This window comes from Podarcis pityusensis, assembly GCF_964106645.2.
Source record: "Podarcis pityusensis genome assembly, chromosome: 6".
In the NCBI taxonomy this organism is placed as follows: domain Eukaryota; kingdom Metazoa; phylum Chordata; class Lepidosauria; order Squamata; family Lacertidae; genus Podarcis; species Podarcis pityusensis.
The window spans coordinates 6359461-6381655 of NC_138030.1; the positions used below are offsets into that span (position 1 = coordinate 6359461).

At 46.1% G+C, this 22195-nt stretch overlaps 1 protein-coding gene across 2 annotated transcripts in view; it reads right to left on the minus strand.

Moving 5' to 3' along the window:
- The window catches only part of LKAAEAR1 (LKAAEAR motif containing 1), an 18651-nt gene extending 1288 nt beyond the window's left edge, over positions 1–17363 (minus strand). The window contains exons 1-5 of one of the 2 annotated variants that reach the window (XM_081011666.1): positions 17226–17363; positions 12570–12689; positions 8976–9317; positions 4460–4582; positions 2922–2958 (exon numbers count right to left, since the gene is read on the minus strand). In XM_081011666.1, coding sequence (XP_080867792.1) covers positions 2922–2958; positions 4460–4582; positions 8976–9269 — 454 coding nt within the window. In that variant the 5' untranslated portion in view covers positions 9270–9317; positions 12570–12689; positions 17226–17363. Of the gene's footprint in view, positions 1–2717; positions 2959–4459; positions 4583–8975; positions 9318–12569; positions 12690–17225 lie in introns of those variants that run through there. The other variant, XM_081011665.1, reaches the window with a different exon arrangement.
- Positions 17364–22195: the final 4832 nt, after the last annotated feature.

Consider the following 22195-nt stretch of genomic DNA (forward strand, 5'->3'; position numbering starts at 1 on the left):
CCCTGTGTCAGTTTCAGTTTATTGGTTAATTTTTCTAGTAGGGCTGTTTCCCATACTATTTGGTACCATTGGTCCATGCTTACTCCTGACAGGTCTCTCCAGTGTCTGGTTATGGTGTTTCTGGCTGCTGAGAGCAGGTGGGTTATGAGTGCTTTGTGGTGTAAATGGGCATTGTTGTCTTGGAAGATGTTTAGTAGGGCCAATTCTGGGGTGATGTCTAATACTTGCTTAGTTATTTTACATATTTCTCGTATGGCTGTTGTCCACAATAGTTGGATTTTGGGGCACTCCCACCACATGTGGAGGTATGTGCCTGTGAAGGTGCACCCTCTCCAGCATTTTGATGAGGTTCCTGGGCGTATTAGCGCTAGTTTTCTTGGTGTTAGGTACTACCTGTAGGTGAGTTTCACAGTAAATGATTCCTCAGGCTAACCTACTCCCCATCCTTTGTCTCTTGTGCTTGTGACAAGGAGAATGGAAGCTTTCATTTCAGATTTAAAACAAACATAGTTCCTCATGATGTTCAAAGTTGGGAAATTCTGGCTTGTACTATGGTAAGTGTAAGGAAGCCAGGAACAAAATATGGCTTTAGATCCTGGTTTCCTCTGAAACTATAGTTTAAACAAAGCAGAGACACAATGGTTTCATTCAGATGCAGTGCTTTTTCACCCTATGATAAACAACCATGAAGTTGTTACAATAGGTGCCACACTTTTTAACAAAAAAAGGAGAGGTGACAGTACTGTGTACCCTTGATTAAAGGTAAAGGGACCCCTGACCATTAGGTCCAGTCGTGACCGACTCTGGGGTTGCGGCGCTCATCTCACTCTATAGGCCGAGGGAGTCGGTGTTTGTCCACAGACAGCTTCCGGATCATGTGGCCAGCATGACTAAGCTGCTTCTGGTGAGCCAGAGCAGCGCACAGAAACGCCGTTTACCTTCCCGCTGACGCAGTACCTATTTATCTACTTGCACTTTGCATGCTTTTGAACGGCTAGGTTGGCAGGAGCTGGGACCGAGCAACAGGAGCTCACTTGGTTGCGGGGATTCGAACCGCCAACCTTCTAATTGGCAAGCCCAAGAGGCTCAGTGGTTTAGACCACAGCTAACTCTACAATTCTATGATCTTATGAAGTGGTGCGGTTTAGACATGTCCTATGTGATGGGGTGAGCTCCCATGGCTCGGTCCCTGCTCATGCCAACCTAGCAGTTCGAAAGCATGTCAAAGTGCAAGTAGATAAATAGGTACAGTCATACCTCGGGATGATTACGCTTCAGCTTAAATATTTTCGGGTTTGTGCTCCGCGGCGACCCGGAAGTAACAGAGCACGTTACTTCCAGGTTTCGCCGCTCGCGCATGCGCAGACACTCAAAATGTGCAGAAGCGGTGAAACGCGACTCGTGCACACGCAGATGCACTGTCACATCTTGCGTTCCATTCGGGATGCGAACAGGGCTCCGGAGTGGATCCCATTCGCATCCCGAGGTACCACTGTACTGCTCCGGCGGGAAGGAAAACGGCGTTTCCGTGTGCTGCTCTGGTTCGCCAGAAGCGGCTTAGTCATGCTGGCCACATGATCTGGAAGCTGTACGCCGGCTCCCTCGACCAGTAAAGCGAGATGAGCACCACAACCCCAGAGTCATCCGCGACTGGACCTAACGGTCAGGGGTCCATTTACCTTTACCTATGCTTTTTAATGAGCCTGGTAGAATCTACTTTTGTATTGTTAAACCTTATTCTCTGCAGATGAAGGGGGGGCACTATCTCATGGACCAGGGACCACCTGACTGCATGCTGACCCCCTGCTTTATTTTGGGTTGAAGAGAGAGCCTAGTAGTTGTTACAGGCTATATGGTTGCTGGACGGGGAGGCAGAAAATACAAAACTGACAGAGGAGGAAGCAAGGAGGTGGGAACGGATGGGGATTGGGGCCAGTGCCTGCTTCTCACGAGGTTTCACATGCATCACCAATGGAATGAGGATGTTGCGAGTCCCACATTCATGACTAAGCATGCACAGGATTGCATGTTTTGCACAGGGTTTAAATGGAAGGAATTCAGTCTCTACAGAGCACAGCAAACTCTGCAAGTCTGATGCTCAGCTATTTTGCTAACTAGGCACAGGACTGCACTGAAGGAAAGGTTTTTGAACTGAAAAGCATGTCTCTAACAAGAGATGACTAATCTCAGGTCCAGCATCCCTCCAACAGCCATCTCCCATCCCAGGCATAATGCTCTAGCAAACCTTTGCCACTCTGGTGCCCTCCAGATGTTTTGAATGACAGTTCCCTTCAGCCTCAGCAAGCAGAGCCATGCACCAGATTGGCAAAGGATGCTTTAGGCCCTGCACCACGCACATTGATTTGAAAGGCAGAGCTGCAAATTGGAGAGAGAATCCCATCTTTGCTGATCAGGACCTCTCTGACCACGGTGCAGATCTGTCAGTTAAGTTACTGGCCAGCTGTTTGTACTTCCTGAATGTTTAGCCACGATCGTTTCTTTGAAAAAGTACCCCAAACTTTTAACAATTCACGTTTTCAAAAATTGCATTTTGACCGCGCAGCCTTATACACAACTGTTGAGAGGTCCTATTGCAGCCTAAAATGCACATTTAAATGCAATATATCTTTGGAGATCTCGAAGATTAATGGAAAAAAATTGGAATGGAACAGACTTTTGGGTGAACACATGCAAAAATAACATGGAGCTGAAACAGATTTGTCCACCCCTAACTATGAGGTTTTTTGTTTTTTTGTCTTAAGTCATGGATAATAATCCATGAAGTTTATTGAACAGCAATAGTTTTTCTAAGTTGGAGCTGTCCAGAGATTTGGTCTCTGTCTGGCTTCCATCCATAATCTCCTCCCCTTATACTGCCTTGTCTTATGTGGGGTTTCAAGGCTTTCTGATATAGACCTCACCCGTTTCATCTTCCAGAATCTCTTCAATACGGCTTCTCTGTAAAGCAAAGCAAAGGAAACAGTGTGCAGATGGTCTCGGTTCGCATAGTTTATTAACAATAGTAACAGAAGCAATCCCGTGTCCATTTCAGTTGAAGCAGTCACCAGTTAAGAAATTATCTCAAGTCCACCCTGCGGATTGTGAGCTGAATTTGTAATGTAAAAGATTCTCCAAGTTTGTTTTGACGCCTTGTGAATGGCAGCACGCAAGACTTCACATCTGTACATGTATTTGTCTTGGAAGACAAATAAATTTGGTAACTGTTTTTAAGATACAGTGGTACCTTAGTTCTTAAAAGCCTTGTTTCTCAAACGCCGAAATCCTGGAGGTAGTGTTCTGGTTTTCGAATGTTTTCCGGAAGCCAAACATCCAATGCAGTTGTCGGGTATTGTTTTCGGGGCACCAGCACCAATCAGAAGCTGCACCTTGGTTTTCGAACATTTCGGAAGTCAAATGGACTTCCGTAATGGATTAAGTTTGGCGCTTTTGTTTTTGCTTTTTATTTTGCGTTTTTGTTTTAGAGGACTTTTTGGTTAATTTGTTTTTATGACTGTGTGGATAATAATTTTTGTCATCTACAATACTGTCTCATTTATTTTATAGCACAGTACATTGATTATTGCTTTCATTTTTTGGATCAATGCTCTCGTTAGATAGTAAAATTCATGTTAAGTTGCTGTTTTAGGGGTTGTTTTTAAAAGTCTGGAAAGGATTAATCCATTTTGCATTACTCTCTATGGGAAAGGGTGCCTTGGTTTTGGAATGGACTTCCGGAACGGATAAAGATTGAGAACCAAGGTACCACTGTGCTCAGTAAAGTTTGCGAAAAAGAAGGAGGAGGAGGATGAGGAGGAGAAGGAGGAAAAGGAAGAGGAGGAAGAGTAGGAGCAGGAGGAGGAAGGGGAAAAGGAGGAAGAGGAGGAGGAGGAGGAGGAGGAGGAGGAGGAAGAGGAAGAGGAGGAAGAGTAGGAGCAGGAGGAGGAAGAGGAAGAGGAGGAAGAGGAGGAGGAGGAGGAGGAGGAGGAGGAGGAGGAAGAGGAGGAGGAGGAGGAGGAGGAGGAAGAGGAAGAGGAGGATCGGGCAAATTCATGGAGGAGAAGGCTATTTATTAGCTGTGGTCTGACCCAGCTGGCTCCCTTTATGTTCTTAACTATCAATGGATCCAGCCCCAGTGAGCTAGCTGAATGCTTTTAAAGAACCACTGAAGATGATGGCCATCACTTTGTCTTCCCAGGAAACGGTCCACCATATGAATCAGGGGAGCCATCTAGGGGTGGCCGCGAGCGGTCTAGGACCCCCCCAAAAAAATTAAAGGAGGGGGCCGGGCCTCCTCGATATTCTGCGGCGACATGTGCACGCTGTCTGCGGAGGGAACTGCGCAGCCCCACATTTCTAAGCGACCTTCTTTCTTGATGGGCCCCCCTTTCAGAACCGGGAAATGGAGAGATATGTCAGTGGGAAGGAACTATTTGCCAGACAGTTAGTGTGTTCAACATACCTGGACTGTGTTCATGCAGTCTGCTAGTTTTCTAAGGTTCTTCCTGGGTGGGAGGAAGACCTCGAGCCTCACAGCACCTTTAGCATTCCTCTGGAAGGAGATCAGGAAGTTGATCTCTTGTGCCTGGAGTCGAAAGAGAATGAAATGAATGAAGAACTGAAGCTGCTTTAGACTGAACCAGTCTAAAGGTTCAGTCTAAAGCAGCTTTGGTCCAGTGCTGTCTACTCTAATGGCAGCACTCTCTCCCAATCCTGAGACCTGAGTTCCAAACAAGTTGGTACTCTTAATTCAAAGTATATGCATAAAGTATCAAATGTGGTGACAGTAATAATAATACAACAACACCACAAACTGGCTTAGAAGTATAAAACCAAACTTACTAGAATAATAGCTAGAATAGAAATAGACTTGTAACCATTCAAACAACAAACATACTAAGGTGCCATGTGCAAGACAAAGCCTGGAGATACTGTAAACATGGAGTGGATAAATGTACAACTCTATCTTAACAAGGTAAAGGTAAAGGTAAAGGTAAAGGTAAAGGTAAAGCGACCCCTGACCAATAGGTCCAGTCGTGGCCGACTCTGGGGTTGTGGCGCACATCTTGCTTTACTGGCCGAGGGAGCCAGCGTACAGCTTCCGGGTCATGTGGCCAGCATGACTAAGCCACTTCTGGCGAACCAGAGCAGTACACGGAAACGCCGTTTACCTTCCCGCTGGAGTGGTACCTATTTATCTACTTGCACTTTGACATGCTTTCGAACTGCTAGGTTGGCAGGAGCAGGGACCAAGCAAGGGGAGCTCACCCCGTCGTGGGGATGCGAACCGCCAACCTTCTGATCAGCAAGCCCTAGGCTCTGTGGTTTAACCCACAGCACCACCCGCATCCCGTCTTAACAAGTTACATGTGCAGTAAACATTATACAGACTGGATAAATGAACCGTTCAACAAGTAGTGTAAGTCCAGTCACAGAACGGCAACCCCGTGCCACCATAATGGCAAGGGTTGCACACTGGAGAATATGAAAAAGTTTTTCAAAGCTGTTTTTCAAAGATTGAACTGGATGAGATGTTCTTCAATGGGTCTTGATTTGGAAACACAAAGCCGTATGCATGGATTAATCATAGGAAGGAAAATCAAAGCCACCACCCTGGTGAGAATAATGCAAGTGGGCAAAAGGAGATCTGTTCTCTGGATATATTACAGGTTTCGCTACACGCTTCATCAGTCCGAAAAGCCAATCATACAAAACGGTTTGCTCAGGATAAAGAAAGTTTTCACAGGCACAACACCCGTCAGCACACCTGTTCTGGCTGGGGCCGATGCAAGTTGCAGTCCAGAACATCTGGAGGGCGCCTGTTGGGGAAAACTGCCCCCCATTCATGCTTGGCAACCACACGTAAGTGTAAAAAATAGTAGTAGGTTCAGGGCGGAGGGTTTTCATCAGGACCACAGTGTATGGGGAGGGCGGTTTATCCTTGCCCTCCCCTACTGTGATTCCAGCAAAATCCCACCTGCACTGCAATTAGCCTTTGGAAGCAGAGATGGCAGAGATAGAGATAGACTTATAACCATTCAAACAACATACTAAGGTGCCATGTGCAAGACAAAGCCTGGAGATACTGTAAAAATGGAGTGGATAAATGTACAACTCTATCTTAACAAGTTAAAGGTAAAGGTAAAGGGGACCCCTGACTGTTAGGTAGCAATGGGAACTTTCCCTCTAAAGCTAACTGTAGTGCTGGTGGTGGTGGCGGAATTCAGGATTGCGTTGGGAGAGGAAAGGGTGAAGTTAAACTCGCCCTTTCTTTCTTTCTTTCTTTCTTTCTTTCTTTCTTTCTTTCTTTTGCACTTAATTTATTTATTATTAATGTTGCAATACATGTATGAAATCTTTACATATTGATACATATACATTATATTCGTAAATTCACATTTTCACAATTCATTATGTACCATTATGCTAATTCAATCATTTCCAAAAAAATATTTTGCCAATCTTTCAATGTTGGTACTTCTTCTGATTTCCAATTTTTTGCAATCAATAACCTTGCGGCAGCTGTTGCATATAAAAAGATTCTCTTCATGTCTTTTGGGATGTCATTTGCAACAATTCCTAAAAGGAATTTTTCCGGCTTCTTACCTATTGTTGTTTTAAACATATTTTCAGTTCCTCATGTATATTTCCCCAAAATTTCTTAATTTTATCACATCCCCACCATACATGATATAAGGATCCCTCTGATACCTTACATCTCCAACACAGATTTGATGTTAGTTTATAAATTTTAGCCAGTTTTACAGGGGTTAAGTAATAGAATACATATTGCAATGCGATTTACATGAATATATGCCCTTTGCTGAACACTTTACCCCAGGGTGTGCAGTTTTTGACACACTCTTTCGATGGAGAAAAGCATTGCAAAATTTGGAGAAGTGCACATTCTGAAGGATGGCTGTGTTTTTTTGAGCTCCCGTTGCTACTGAAAGTGCAAATGAGCTTTGCCTTTAAATGCAAATTTCTCCTCCGCCCCTCGTCACAGCTACCTTGAACCCAAACTGATTTCATTGGGCTCCAGTGTCCCAAACACTCGCCTGTCGAGGCCTCAGCCCTGTCACGTCCATTTGCCTAAATCTAACCATCACCCCTAGGCACAGTCCCTGAAAAGCCACTGGGTTTTCTTGGGAGATGCATCTCTGTGTACATATTGCGCTGCTTGTTGCCAGGTTTTTGGGAGTCTGCAAAGGGCGGGTCGTTGTTTATTGCCAGTTAAAGACCCCCAAGAGAGAGGCTTTGTTTCACTGGCCAGAATAGCCCCAGCCTTGGAAGGACAGAAAACGCTTTGTTTTGACAGTAGCAGCAGCGGCGGCTGCGAAGTCCTGTTCCAAGCTTGCTAACTATAGCATATTTTATGGCAAGAGCTGTAAATAACAAGCCCAGAGTTACAGCAGGGGCCAAGTTATGACATCATGTTGTTTGGGATTATAGAGTGAGCGAGCGAGAGAGAGAAAATACCTTCCATGGAGGCAGTCTGGTCTAAAATAAGCAACTTTTCCAGAACTAGCTTTCTCACGGGGATTACACAGGGAAAGTTGGAGGGGCATTGATACTGCGTTGGCAGGTTATTCCAATAGGTCTCGATGGAGCTTTCCCAGGGTTTGCATTTAGGAATGGCATGCAATAACACTTCCCAAACCCTAAAAAACTAAATCTGTGCATGGACCAGGAATTCTGGGCTGTTTCTGCCACACCCCCTTGCTGTCTCTGGCTATGTCCCCATGAATGGTGCTTCCATTTCCCAACCTCTTTGCTGCTCTCAGGATGAAGTAGATGCCCCTATAGTGAGATGAAAACGAGTGTTGGAGGCTAGAGGCCACAGGGCAAGCAGGATCAGCCAAATATATTTTCTTGCTGGAAGTAGAGTGGTAAACATCCTCACCCTACTGAAGTCAGGGTGCACAGTACTCTTTAATACTACGTGCCGATTTAGCATAGTGGCTAGGGTGTTGGACTAGGACCTGGGATACTGCAGTTCAAATCCCCGCTCAGTCATGAAGCTCATTGGGTGACCTTGGGCCAGTCGCTCACACTCAATCTGTCAGGTGTGCGTGCAGGAGCCAGGCCCTGTGACCAATAGGACTTTGCAGGACTGGGGCCTTCCTAAGTTTGTTCTGAAGAAGCAAGGCGTGGCCTCACAGGTGAGGCTGATTGGTAACTCATAGCACCTGGTGGCAAGAGCTGGGAAGGGATATAAGGTCAGCATTTCCCTTCGGCTCTTTGCTACAGCAACACGCTTCCTGCCTTGCTGCGTTTGTCTTCTTGCTTCCTGATCCTTGAACCTAGGCTTCTTGACTCCTTGCTTCTTGATCTCAGACCCCTGACTTCGTGACTCCTTGCTTCTTGATCCTCGGACCCCTGACTTCGTGACCCCTTGCTTCTTGATCTCGGACCCCTGACTTCGTGACCCCTTGCTTCTTGATCTCGGACCCCTGACTTCGTGACCCCTTGCTTCTTGATCCTCGGACCCCTGACTTCGTGACTCCTTGCTTCTTGATCCTCGGACCCCTGATTTCGTGACTCCTTGCTTCTTGATCCTCGGACCCCTGACTTCGTGACTCCTTGCTTCTTGATCCTCGATCCTCGGACCCCTGACTTCGTGACTCCTTGCTTCTTGATCCTTGGACCTTTGACTTCGTGACTCCTTGCTTCCTGACCCTTGGACCCCTGACTTCTTGACTCCCGGCTCTCTGACCCTCGGACGCTTGGCTTCCTGACTCCTGGCTTCTGGACCCCCGTTCCTGCTCCCACCCCGCCATCTTGCCCGCGGTCCTGACATCCCCTGCCAGGACTTCGATTGCCCATGAACCGGACCATGACACAATCTAAGCTACCCCATAGGGCTGAGAGAATGAAGAACTATGGTTTCCTCTTGGTTAGGGGGTCTCCAGCTCTCCTCCTCATCTAGCCTGTCCCTGACATCGCTCCCCCCCTCCCCAAACCCCATACAAACTCACTCTCAGATTCTGGTACTGGAGCCTCGTGTTCCGGAGGCGGTTCCGAGCCTCGGTGGCCTTTAGGACCCCGATGAGGTTCTTCTGTTCCGCCACCTTTTCCTCTTCCGGCACCAAATTCCTGTCCTTCATGAGGACGGCAGCCAGCATCTCTTTCACCTTGGGCTGACTGGGGTCAGCGAAGGCCAAGTAGCGCGCCATCTGCGCCGGAGTCATCTTGTTCGTTTCGCTGGCGCTCGAACGCTTCTGGTGTCGCACAGTGAACTTATTTCTCTGGAGAGCTCCACCTTTGGACATCTTTGCTTATCTTGCCGACTTAGATTGGATTGATGCTTGGCAGGAGGGCTATGGAAGAGAGGAAGACCAAACAGATTGACCATGGGAATAATAATAATACACTTTTTTTATACCCCGCCCTCTCTGGCCAGAGCCGGGCTCAGGTCGGCTAACACCAGTAAAATTACACTAAAATCATAATAGGGGGAAAAAACACCAAATTAAAATACAGGTTAAAATGCCATTTAAAATGCAGCCTCATTTTAAAAGTAGCCCATAGATCAAAACCATAAGGGGAGGGAAGCATAAGGGTCAGACTGAGTCCAAACCAAAGACCAGGTGGAACAGCTCTGTCTTGCAGGCCCTGCAGAAAGATGTCAAGTCCCGCAGGGCCCTAGTCTCTTGTGACAGAGCGTTCCACCACATCGGGGCCAGTACTGAAAAGGCCCTGGCCCTAGTTGAGACCAATCTAACCACCTTGCGACCTGGGACTTCCAAAATGTTGTCATTTGTGGACCTTAAGGTCCTCCGTGGGGCAGATCAGGAGAGGCGGTCCCATAGGTACGTGGGTCCTAGGCCGCATAGGGCTTTAAAGGTCAAAACCAGCACCTTAAACCTGACCCTGTACACCACCGGGAGCCAGTGCAGTTGGTAAAGCACTGGATGAATGTGATCCCATGGCAAGGACCCTGTAAGGAGCCTCACTGTGGCATTTTGCACCCGCTGGAGTTTCTGGGTAAGCTTCAAGGGCAGCCCCGCATAGAGCGAGTTACAATAACACAAGGCTATTTAAAACGCTGAAATAACACTTCAAATGCATTATGCTTTCCAACTCTGTACATCAGGGGTGTCTAATGCCCAGTTCAGGGGCCTGACCAAGCCCCCCTCACTACTTCCCCCTGCCCACTTTTGCTTCCCAATTCTGAGTTCCCCACCGCTCAGATAACAGCAGAAAGACGGATGGCTAGGGCTGCCTGCTTTGCATTGGGCCCTGCAGCCACCAGCAGTTGATGTTTCTCATGGCGTGGAAGCAAACAGTACCCCCTGCTAACAGTTTCAGATCAAGCCGAACAGCAAAAAAAGAGGCTTGAGGGTCTGGCTGAAAAGCTGGCCATCCTAAAACCACGCCGTGCGTGTTTGTTTTCCACAACAGATATACGAAGGGAAGAGAAGAGAAAACGAAAATAGAAAGACGTGTCAAAAGAGGAAAACGCTCCCCATAGGCAGGGTCTCCTGAGCCTGCTAGCAAGAAATTACACAGGATGTTTCAGATAAGAAAGAGGAAGCGGTTTCATGGGTGATACCAGAGCCTTTTAACTAGAATTTCAGCCACAAGCTAGAAGCAGACAACTCCTCAGTGCCAAGTCAGCACCTTTGGCATTTTCTGCCTGGCTTCTGACGAACCACGTCTCATCCAGCAAGCATTTTTTGGGCTGGAAGGCGTGATGGCTCACAACCGGAACTCGCAGATGGACACAGGCTTAGATTTGCTGCAGAGGGTGTTGCTCATACAAAACCCTGTCCAAGAATGGAAACATTTTTTAAAAAAGTATTGCTGGAACATTTGGATGGGAGAAGCCAGCCATGGAGAGCCTCTTGTGCAGATCAGAGAATTAGAAGGTCCAGAATGTGATTCTGTCTGCTCCATGCAGGTTCTTGCATGGGCCAGGTAACCACCAGGCTCTGAGACCTGCGTTGCCCATCAGCTACATGACACCCGGTTGAGTCATAGAATCATAGAATCGGAATAGACCACAAGGGCCATCGAGTCCAACCCCCTGCCAAGCAGGAAACACCATCAGAGCACTCCTGACATATGGTTGTCAAGCCTCTGCTTAAAGACCTCCAAAGAAGGAGACTCCACCACACTCCTTGGCAGCAAATTCCACTGTCAAACAGCTCTTACTGTCAGGAAGTTCTTCCTAATGTTTAGGTGGAATCTTCTTTCTTGTAGTTTGGATCCATTGCTCCGTGTCCGCTTCTCTGGAGCAGCAGAAAACAACCTTTCTCCCTCCTCTATGCGACATCCTTTTATATATTTGAACATGGCTATCATATCACCCCTTAACCTCCTCTTCTCCAGGCTAAACATGCCCAGCTCCCTTAGCCGTTCCTCATAAGGCATCGTTTCCAGGCCTTTGACCATTTTGGTTGCCCTCCTCTGGACACGTTCCAGTTTGTCAGTGTCCTTCTTGAACTGTGGTGCCCAGAACTGGACACAGTACTCCAGGTGAGGTCTGACCAGAGCAGAATACAGTGGCACTATTACTTCCCTTGATCTAGATGCTATACTCCTATTGATGCAGCCCAGAATTGCATTGGCTTTTTTAGCTGCCGCGTCACACTGTTGGCTCATGTCAAGTTTGTGGTCAACCAAGACTCCTACATCCTTTTCACATGTACTGCTCTCAAGCCAGTCATTTGGGTTCCCCATGCTGATGCTCCCCACATGCCCCATGGCACATTCCTGCTGGCCGCTTGGAGGGGCACCATTGGCAAAGGCAACCTTAGCTTCCAGCGCTTACTCCCCCAAAGGAAATAAATCCTGTTATCTTGTTCTGTTAAATGCATCATCCTACTTGCCACTTATGGGACGCGGGTGGCACTGTGGGTTAAACCACAGAGCCTAGGACTTGCCGATCAGAAGGTCAGTGGATCGAATCCCCACAACAGGGTGAGCTCCCGTTGCTCGGTCCCTGCTCCTGCCCACCTAGCAGTTCAAAAGCATGCCAGTGCAAGTAGATAAATAGGTACCACTCCGGCGGGAAGGTAAACGGCGTTTCCGTGCACTGCTCTGGTTCACCAGAAGCGGCTTTGTCATGCTGGCCACATGACCCGGAAGTTGTACGCCGGCTCCCTCGGCCAGTAAAGCGAGATGAGTGCCACAACCCCAGAGTCGTCTGCGACTGGACCTAATGGTCAGGGGTACCTTTACGTTTATCACTTGGGAAGACAGGCGAACTAATGCCAGTGTACTGGAAGAAGCAAAGATCACCAGTGTCGAAGCAATGATTCTTCAACATTAAATTTGTTGGACTTGTCATCTTGTAAGGATGCCTAATTATCATCTTCCAAAGCAACTACTCTATTCCAAACTTGGCCAGTGAAGCGAGATGAGCGCTGCAACTCCAGAGTCGGCCACGACTGGACCTAATGGTCAGGGGTTCCTTTACTTTACCTGCCATTTGTCCAGTGCTTTCCTTAAGCACCACCTTGCTCATTAATCCTCACCCCAGCTCTGGAAGGCAGGACTTTACTACATTTAAGCCTGGGCAAATATTGCTATGAAACACTCACACACCCCTTTGTAATGACACTTACCTTTGGGGAAAGTCAATGGTGAGTGTGTGTGTTGTTGTTGTTTTTTTAAAAAGCCACTTCCTTGAGAACAAAACTTCTGTCTCAGAGGGTCTTTAGATACAATGCAAGACAATAGTTTCCCTGTTGGTCAAAAAGAGAAAAGTGCCAGGTCATGCTTTGCTTTCCAGAGTGCATCATGGGAAAAGTGGACAGGACAGGACAAGACAGGTTACCTGTGACCTTGATGGTGAATTTCCTAGTTGTGGTTGGTGCCAGCTTTGGCGAGGTCCAGCACTAGCCCCCAGGAGCTCCTGCCAGCCTGACCCAATGTCAGGAGCTGGAATCAAGCTCAGGTCAGCAATAAAAATACCAGGGTCTCAAAGAAACTAAAGTAGCGCAGGTCTAGTGATCCCTGCTCAGTGCCTGAGAGCCCCAGTCCTGCCACTCACCACCTGGCCTAGGGCGGGACCTGATGGGCTCTATAAAGGACTGCTGCCGCTGCTGTCGCTGGGCTGAGAGGGCTCCATTTTGTTTTGTTTTTTGTTTAAACTGCTGTTATTTTTTACCTATGTCATTTTAAACGGTGATAATAATGCTGTATTCTTAGTTTTAGATTTTGATTCATGTGGAAATTGTTTTCCATATGGTTGTGTATTTTTTGATGTGCTTTATTTATTGTTTATGACTTTTGTAATTATGCAAATCTTGTCATGCTGTAAGCCGCCTTGAGCATTGTTTTTTTAACTGTGGAAAGGCGGCATACAAATAAAAAATGATGATGATCCTAGCAACTCTTCCCAGTAGGTCTTGGTCTAGCAAGGCAGTTGTGAGTGTTAGGATATAGTTCCATTCCACCTTAAAAGGAACAGGCATGACTGTTGTGTGTCACATGCCTGTTTACTTCCAGCACAGGCTTGCTGGGAACTTCCTTTTGTATATTGCTTTTGCTATTGCTGTTTTGCTTGGACACAAAGAGAAGCAGACATGTTTTTCCATTGTCCTGCTGCTGAATAAATGCTGTAAATATGCTTACACATGTCTCTGTCTGCTACTTCTGCTGCAAAGAGTTTTTTCTCTGCTGGCTTGTGTGCTTAAGCCTCTGAAGGCTTCTGAGGCTTGAGTCGCAGTTTTGATGCTGTTCCGAGAACTGGAGTTTCGCCCGGCTGCTGGCTGGAGCTAGCTAGGGGCCTGCCAGACGCCCCCGTCTCCTGGCAGCACCCCAACAGCGAGGACTGAAGGTCCCTGTGTTCCACCACTCTCTAAGGCTCTTCCTAGAATCATAGAATCATAGAGTTGGAAGAGACCACAAGGGCCATCGAGTCCAACCCCCTGCCAAGCAGGAAACACCATAAGAGCACTCCTGACATATGGTTGTCAAGCCTCTGCTTAAAGACCTCCAAAGAAGGAGACTCCACCACACTCCTTGGCAGCAAATTCCACTGTCGAACAGCTCTTACTGTCAGGAAGTTCTTCCTAATGTTTAGGTGGAATCTTCTTTCTTGTAGTTTGGATCCATTGCTCCGTGTCCACTTCTCTGGAGCAGCTGATAAGCTCCTCCCACAGCTAATCACCTGCCTCAACAGAAACCCTGCCCCCTCTGACCTTTGCACAGGGAGAGCAGCTAATCAGCCACAAAGAAACACACACACAAGAAAACCCTTTTTGCTCCTTCTTCAGCTGCTGCCCTGCAAGCTCTGATAAGCTCCTCCCACAGCTAATCACCTGCCTCAACAGAAACCCTGCCCCCTCTGACCTTTGCACAGGGAGAGCAGCTAATCAGCCACAAAGAAACACACACACAAGAAAACCCTTTTTGCTCCTCTCATGGGCTTTCCCCAAGCAATCTCAGACTGCACCTGCACACAACTAATCTCTGCTCTGCTCTTTTCATTTCTCTGCATGTCCTAGGAGACCAGTGGGGAGGGGAGCTGGTCGTAACAGGGGATGACAATGACACCCTGGCTTCTTCAGCAGCCAGCCCCTCTGTCTCCTGGCCCCATCCCTCTCCAGCCTCTGCTTCAGCCTTGAAGTTTGAACTGCCATCTGTCACAACCTCTTCCTGCTCACGAAACCCTGTGGCCTTTTCAGCTTCCGATGCCTCCTCCCTGAAGTCTTCTCCCTCTGACCACTTGCCATCCTCTCACCACCAACCCCCTGGTTCTGAACCTTCTTCCCTTGGGGATTTCCCAGCTGGTGCCTCCCATCACTCCTCTATCTCCAGCCAGTCTATGACACCCAGCTGTGACACCTCTCAGCACCTCTCTGTCAGCCCCTTGGACATTCATTTTAGGAGCTGGTGAGTGGCAGTGCTATTTTTCAATGGGAGCAAAGCTCAGCTCCCATACTTGGTGGCTGCCAGCCTTCTTAATTTACCCAAAATTCAATGCTCCAGCCTATATAGTCCTATGAAATCTATAAAATTCAGCCTCATAGACCTTATGGATTTAAAGGTTGGGGCATTGCATTTTGCTTAAATTAAGATGGCGGGCAGCCGCCATGGATAGGAGCTGACTTTGTCTCCCATTCAGATGAAGCAATGACATTTGCCCACCATTAAAATCCCATTGGGAAGCCTTGGAGGATGAGTGGCAGTTGTAGCGTTGTGGTTATAGGGTGGGACTAGGACCTTGGAGACCAGGGTTTGAATCCATGAAACTGGCCCTGTTCCTGTATGCCACTGCCAAGCAGTGCTTGAGCCAAAATAATAAGCCAGTGAAGAGGTCCAAACCACCCACACAACATACACTCAGTTAAACTCCATTATTGCTCCATTGGTGCTGGAGGAGACTCTTGAGAGTCCCATGGACTGCAAGAATATCAAACCTCTCCATTCTGAAGGAAATCAGCCCTGAGTGCTCACTGGAAGGACAGATCCTGAAGCTGAGGCTCCAATACTTTGGCCACCTCAAGAGAAGAGAAGACTCCCTGGAAAAGACCCTGATGTTGGGAAAGATGGAGGGCACAAGGAGAAGGGGATGACAGAGGACGAGATGGTTGGACAGTGTTCTCGAAGCTACCAGCATGAGTTTGACCAAACTGTGGGAGGCAGTGGAAGACAGAAGTGCCTGGCGTGCTCCAGAAAAAGATTTTAAAACTTACAAAAGCAGAGACATCACCTTGCCAATAAAGGCCCATATAGTTAAAGCTATGGTTTTCCCAGTAGTGATGTACGGAAGTGAGAGCTGGACCATAAAGAAGGCTGATTGCCGAAGAATTGATGCTTTTGAATTATGGTGCTGGAGGAGACTCTTGAGAGTCCCATGGACTGCAAGAAGATCAAACCTCTCCATTCTGAAGGAAATCAGCCCTGAGTGCTCACTGGAAGGACAGATCCTGAAGCTGAGGCTCCAATACTTTGGCCACCTCATGAGAAGAGAAGACTCCCTGGAAAAGACCCTGGTGTTGGGAAAGATGGAGGGCACAAGGAGAAGGGGACGACAGAGGATGAGATGGTTGGACAGTGATCTCGAAGCTACCAGCATGAGTTTGACCAAACTGTGGGAGGCAGTGGAAGACAGGAGTGCCTGGTGTGCTCTGGTCCATGGGGTCATGAAGAGTTGGACACAACTAAATGACTAAACAACAACAAATTGCCCCAACACCCCCATGTTCTTTGCATCCCAACATTCTCTCTCTCATATATATAGTATTAAATTTTGTTTTGCAATTTAAAATACTCAGTTAAACATCCTTAAGATATCAATGACTTCCCTTCTTCTCTATCCATGGTTCATTTTGCATACCATAAATCACTGCATATTTTACATAAACTAAACCATTCTGTATTCCATTATTGCATCCATCAAAACTTATTTACGCTGTTGAATTTATCTTAATGCTGCCAACGTTTCCAAGTGTACACAATTTCCCCCCATATATTCAGTAAACGTTTCCCAATCTTCTCTAAATGTATGTTCTTTTTGTTCTCTTATTCTATATGTTAATTGACATATTCTATATGTTAATTGTGCAGTCTGCAATCTGTGCATATTCTGTCAGCTTAAGTTGCCATTCTTCTTTGGTTGGGACCTCACTCGTTTTCCATTTTTGGGCTAACAAAACACGGGCCGCAGTAGTGGCATACATAAATAACCTGTTTTGACACCTGGGGATTTCCGTCTGAATTATCCCCAACCAAAAGGATGGGCAAATCTGTCCCATTTTGCTTTCTCTCAGTTTTTCCACTCTTAAGATCTGTTCTCCCCATGTGTGATTTTTTTTAAAAAAAGTCCCTTGAAAAGTTCCTTGAAAATTCACCAGAGTTTTCTCCTGCTACACGTTACACAATTCTACCCAATATTCACATTTCTGCAAAGCAATCTTCCCTAATATGTTATATTTTCCCACTAATATATGCATTTTTAGGCACACTTTACCCTGGACAGTATATATGCACACATCATTTGGTTAGGGAACCGCCTTGCAAAATTCAGAGGAATACGGACTTTGAAGGAAAGCTGTGTCTTAGTTTGCATAGTTTTGGCAAGTGAGAATGTAGGCTGATTTGCCTTTGAAATGAAAACGGTCAAACTTCTTCCCATGCAGAGGCAAATACATCCACGAGGGAAAGGACAGGAGTGGGGTGGTGATATAGGGGTGAAACACAAGGTCCCAGGCTCCCCCTTACCCTAAAAACCCCACTTTTCGGTTTCTCCCACTCTGTGACCCTTCTCTCACCTGCCAAGTCAACATCCTCTCCTGCAGCTCTTAGGGCCTTGTACTGGTCTGTCCTTTTGGTCCAAGCCTCCAGTGTACAAACGTCTCCATGGTAACCTAGTTGCCAGGCAACTCAGACAATGGCAAGGAGGCTCCCAGTCTGCCCAGCTTTCACACACATGCACTGACCAGCAAGCCGGCTGCTTGCCGCCTGCTGAACTGAAACTTAGAGAGGGAAATGGTGAGTTAAAGAAAATGTTTAAAAACACTTTTGTTAAAAAAAACCCAGAAGCTTTTTTATCGGGTATAGTGGGTAAAGAGATACCAAGACAAGAAAAAAAGATATTGCTCTTATATGCAACAACTGTGGCAAGAATTTTGTTAGCCCAGAGATGGAAACAACAGATGAACAGATGAAGTTGATGGACTTTGCAGAACTGATGAAACTGACGGGAAGAACCCGGAACCAGTGAGACCAAGCATTCCAAAAAGACTGGGATCAAGTCATATTATATTTGAAAGATAACTGTAAGCAATTAACATCACTAGCAGGGTTATCTGAAGATTTGTAAGATGAAATTGCTACCTATTCAGGCTGAGTCATTTAATGTTTTAGGTAATGATGTAACAAGGATAGGAAATGAAGTGAAATGTAAAGATGCAAAGTTTAATTTTGTAAACTATTAGACGGGAGGGAGGGAAGTTAGGCTCAGTTGAGCCAAAGAGATAAAATAAGAGGATAGGATGTTACGTAATGCGATTACCGGTATATGTAAAACCAATAAAAATCATTAAAAATAATAGAGGGGAAAATGGGGGAGGGGTGGGGTGGGGAATACCTAGAGGTTGTGACTAGAGGCTGGGCCTTCTAGGAGCAACTGCATTAAAAAAAATAATCATTGGTTTCTATCTAATTGGTTTCTATCTAATGGCTGCATCTTTCTGTCTCAAGAGACCATGAAGTGTCCCTCTGAGGGTGAAGTCAAACGGTTGCGTTAGCAGGACTGAGGTGACGTCCCTGAGGCACATGCGTGGGCAGTGGGAGGTCCTGGGCTGTCTCGATGTTGGGATACTGCTGGGGAGACGGGGGCATTTGGCAGCCCCCCCAAGCTGGCTCCAGCCACCGGTCAGTAGCCAGACGAACACCAGTCTCCCTTGGAGCAGCATCAATCAGCGACACGAGCCTCAGATACGTTTAGAAGCTGTGCACGCTCTTATCAGCAGAGTGAATAAATCCTCACAACGGAAGTGGCGGACAGAGACATGTGCAAGCATGATTTACAGCATTTATTCAGCATAGTTCAGGAACAAAGGAAAAACATGTCTGCTTCCCTTCGTCTCCAGCAAAACAGCAAAAAGCAAAAGCAATATACAAACGGAAGTTCCCAGCAGACTGTGCTGGAAATGTAAACAGGCATGTGACACACAACAGTCATGCCTGTTCCCTTTTAAGGTGGAACTATATCCTAACAAAGACCCTCCTCTTCACCTTGCTAAAGGAAAGCAGAGCAAGATGTTTGGCACCAGCCTGGCTGCAGAAGTTGCTGGAAGGAGGCGTATAAGGCGCCATCCAACCATCTTAGGGACTCCATTCCCGATTTGTGTAGCATTTACTCCTTAACCTTTTCTTCTCCCAAAGATGTCCTGCAAGGTAGCGGAGATTTAGGACCAGAGTTTTCCTTCTCCTCAATGGCGTCCCTTCCCAGGTTGATGATCCTCAACTGTCCCTCACTTCCTTCTACAGCACAGGCAGAAGCAATCATCTTCTCTTTATTTTTGTAAATTAACTTTCTTTTTCTCATAACCAATATCCAATATCAATAACATTCATTTCCCCCCTCCCTATTGACTTCCCTCAGCTTCCATTTCTGGTTTATTACGTCAAACGTTACATTCTGCTGTTCAGAAGCCAGAAGCCATCTTCTTGACCGTTGGACCCACTATTGTTCTCAGTCTGCTGGAGCCTGTCTTCACAAGCAGCGCAAGTCCCCAACTCACAGAGGGTTTGAGATCCATCAGCTACCCTCACCTGGTTTAGCTGGCCAGTCGAAATTGTTCCTGGCAGTGGCATGTGGTCAGTGGACATGGGGAACTAGGCTAGTCCCTTACATGTTCCCCTGGTGCCTCCTTCCTGTGGGATGTGAAACACAAGAGCAGTCAAGTACAACATTCCTAGAGTGAACATGTTTACACATGGGGAGGAATGTTTGTCCAGCCAGCAGGTGAACTTCCTGTTTCCTTCTGGGCTGGGACAGACTTCCTCTGCATGTGGCTAGAGATGGGCGTGGCCTCACCTGTGCAGGTAACGACAAAAGCACAGGGCAGGGCAGCCATCTCTCTCCCTTTGACCACATGCATCGAAGAAGCAACATCTGCTTAGCCAAAGATGCTTCCAGCCAAGAGAGGACAAAGGGACTGTCTCTTTATGGGATAGTTTCCTGGTGTATGTTACTTTTCTAAGCTAAGTCTGCCTTCTGGGATCCGATTGTGAACAGAATGTGAGTAAACCCTTTTTTATACTTTTATATAAGACTGTGTCATGTATTATGGCTTAGGGAAGGTGGCACAATACCCAACTTTGCGACATCGCCCCACACCACCCTCGCAAGTTGGCTCCTCTCCCCTAATTCTTCTCCCACAAAAAAATTATCCACATGCTACTGGTTCCTGGGGTGTGGCTGCTGTCTCATGCTTTTTTTAAAAAATAACATTTTATTAATTTTCCAAAAATAACAATAACAAAAAAGAAAATAACACCACAAACCAATTTTTGAACCATAATTCTTTTTTTCTTCTCTTCTTTTTAAATTTTTTGAAAAGTTTTTATTGTTACAATAATTCAGCATTAATACACACATATTGTGAATATACAAACATACAAACATACATTTCATACAATCCTTTAAAATGTTCAGACGTACCTACAGTCAATCCCACAGATAATTCCTTTTCCCATCACCATCCACCACCCCTCACCCCACCTTAGTGTTAGACTTCCAGTCTACTCAATTGCAATTTCTTTCCACGTCTATTACTTTCTATCACACACCTTTAACCTAATGTCATGCTTCTTTTTCTATTACACATTGTTATCCATCTTATTTAGCATTCCAGTATTTAAAACATAACTTGTTTATTCTAATAGGAGTTCTGATTTTTCAATATGGTTTTGCAAGTATCCTTTAAACACCTTCCAGTCCCTGTCTATCTTCTCTTTTGAGATCCTTCCAATTTCTCCCATTGTTTTGGATATATTGTAGTACTCCAATAATTTGGCAAGCCACTCTATTTTTGTCGGTATAATGCCACTTTTCCAATTTTTTGCAATCAATAGCCTTGTGGCTACTGTTGCGTATAAGTATAAAGTCTTGTTTTCTTCCTTTCAACAAGAAGACAATTTTTGAACCATAATTTTTTGGTTGACTTCCCTCCACTCCCCCTCTTGGTTCCATTACTTAATACTTGTTCATGCATGTCCATAAAACTTTATATTCTTAACAATCCAATTTTTAAACCTTCTTCATCTTATTACAAATGAGTTTTAAAAGTTATACTAATGTGGAAGTCTATACACAAAGCTTGAAGAATATGCAGTAAACCTTTACTTCTTCTTTAAAGTTCAAAGCCCCCTTTCTTTCTCGGGTTTCAAATTGGCCAATTTGTCCTGCATAGTTCAATAATTTATTTTCCCAATCTTCTTCTTCTTTGGTGGAGGTTTCGTCCTTCAGTAGGAGCTAGCTGGTCTTGGACTTTTGATCCACTCTCAAAGACAGGAACAAAGTCTTTTGTCTGTAAGTCCATCAAGTCCTGTACCTCTCAATATCATGACTTTAATTTTTTTAAACAACAATCCTTTTCCACATTCTCTTCAGGTCTTTATATGTTTTCCCCCAGGCCTTTTTAATAATTTTACATTCCCACCAGACGTAATACAGTCATACCTCGAGTTACAGATGCTTCAGGTTGCGTTTTTTCAGGTTACGGACCCGCCGAAACCCGGAAGTACCGGAATGGGTTACTTCCGGGTTTTGGGGGTCGCACATGCACAGAAGCGCTAAATAGCGCTTTGCGCATGCACAGAAATGCTAAATCACACTTTGCGCATGCGCAGAAGCGCCGAATTGCAACCTGCGCATGCACAGATGCGCCGCTGCGAGCTGCGAACGCTGCGGGTTGTGAACGTGCATCCCGCACGGATCACGTTCGCAACCCGAGCATCCACTGTAACCTCTTATGCTTTTAGCCCTCCCTTCTGGCCGTTGTCTCATGCCGGCAGCTTCTAGGAGCCACAGGTGAGAGCTGAGTGCAAGGTAGGGACCAAAGGCAGGCAAATGACCCCAGAAGGAGCATGACGTGTCTCCCATCAGAGGTAATACCCCCTCCCCTAACAACCCATGAATCCCGGTTTTTGTCGACACAACACAAAAATTGCAATGCGCAATTGCAATTGCCAAATGGGGATGTCCAAGCAACTAATGATGAATATAAAAGCATGTCGCAACACCAACAATAAGTAAAGTTTCAACCACTCTATCAAATCAAAATATATATGCAAAAGCAGCAATAAAGCAAAGAAGCTGGATTTTTTTTTTTTTTAAAAAAGAATCTAAAAGACGAAGCGGAAGGGAAAACTTGCTAAAGTTTTTAAATGGCAATGGATCAGTGGCAGAGAAGGAGATAATTTGATCTCACAGGGACGGGGTGGGGGAGTGGGAGGTTTCTGCATATTGGGGGTCACTAAAGAGGAAGGCCAGACTAGGAGAGCAGAAGATGTTGCAAATCAGAGCAAGAGAGGAAGCTGGGGAACCTGGCAGCATCGCCGCTGTGATTTTTAGCTATTTCTCAGGGTCATTGTTAAAGTGTGCTGAGACCTGCAACTCACGACTTCGAACCATTAGTATGTTTGTAAAAAACCCCAAACTGTTCTATACTGGTTCTTTGTTCCTTTTCCATTCTTTCCCCCACGTCCTTTAAATGCTCTCCTAAGAGGT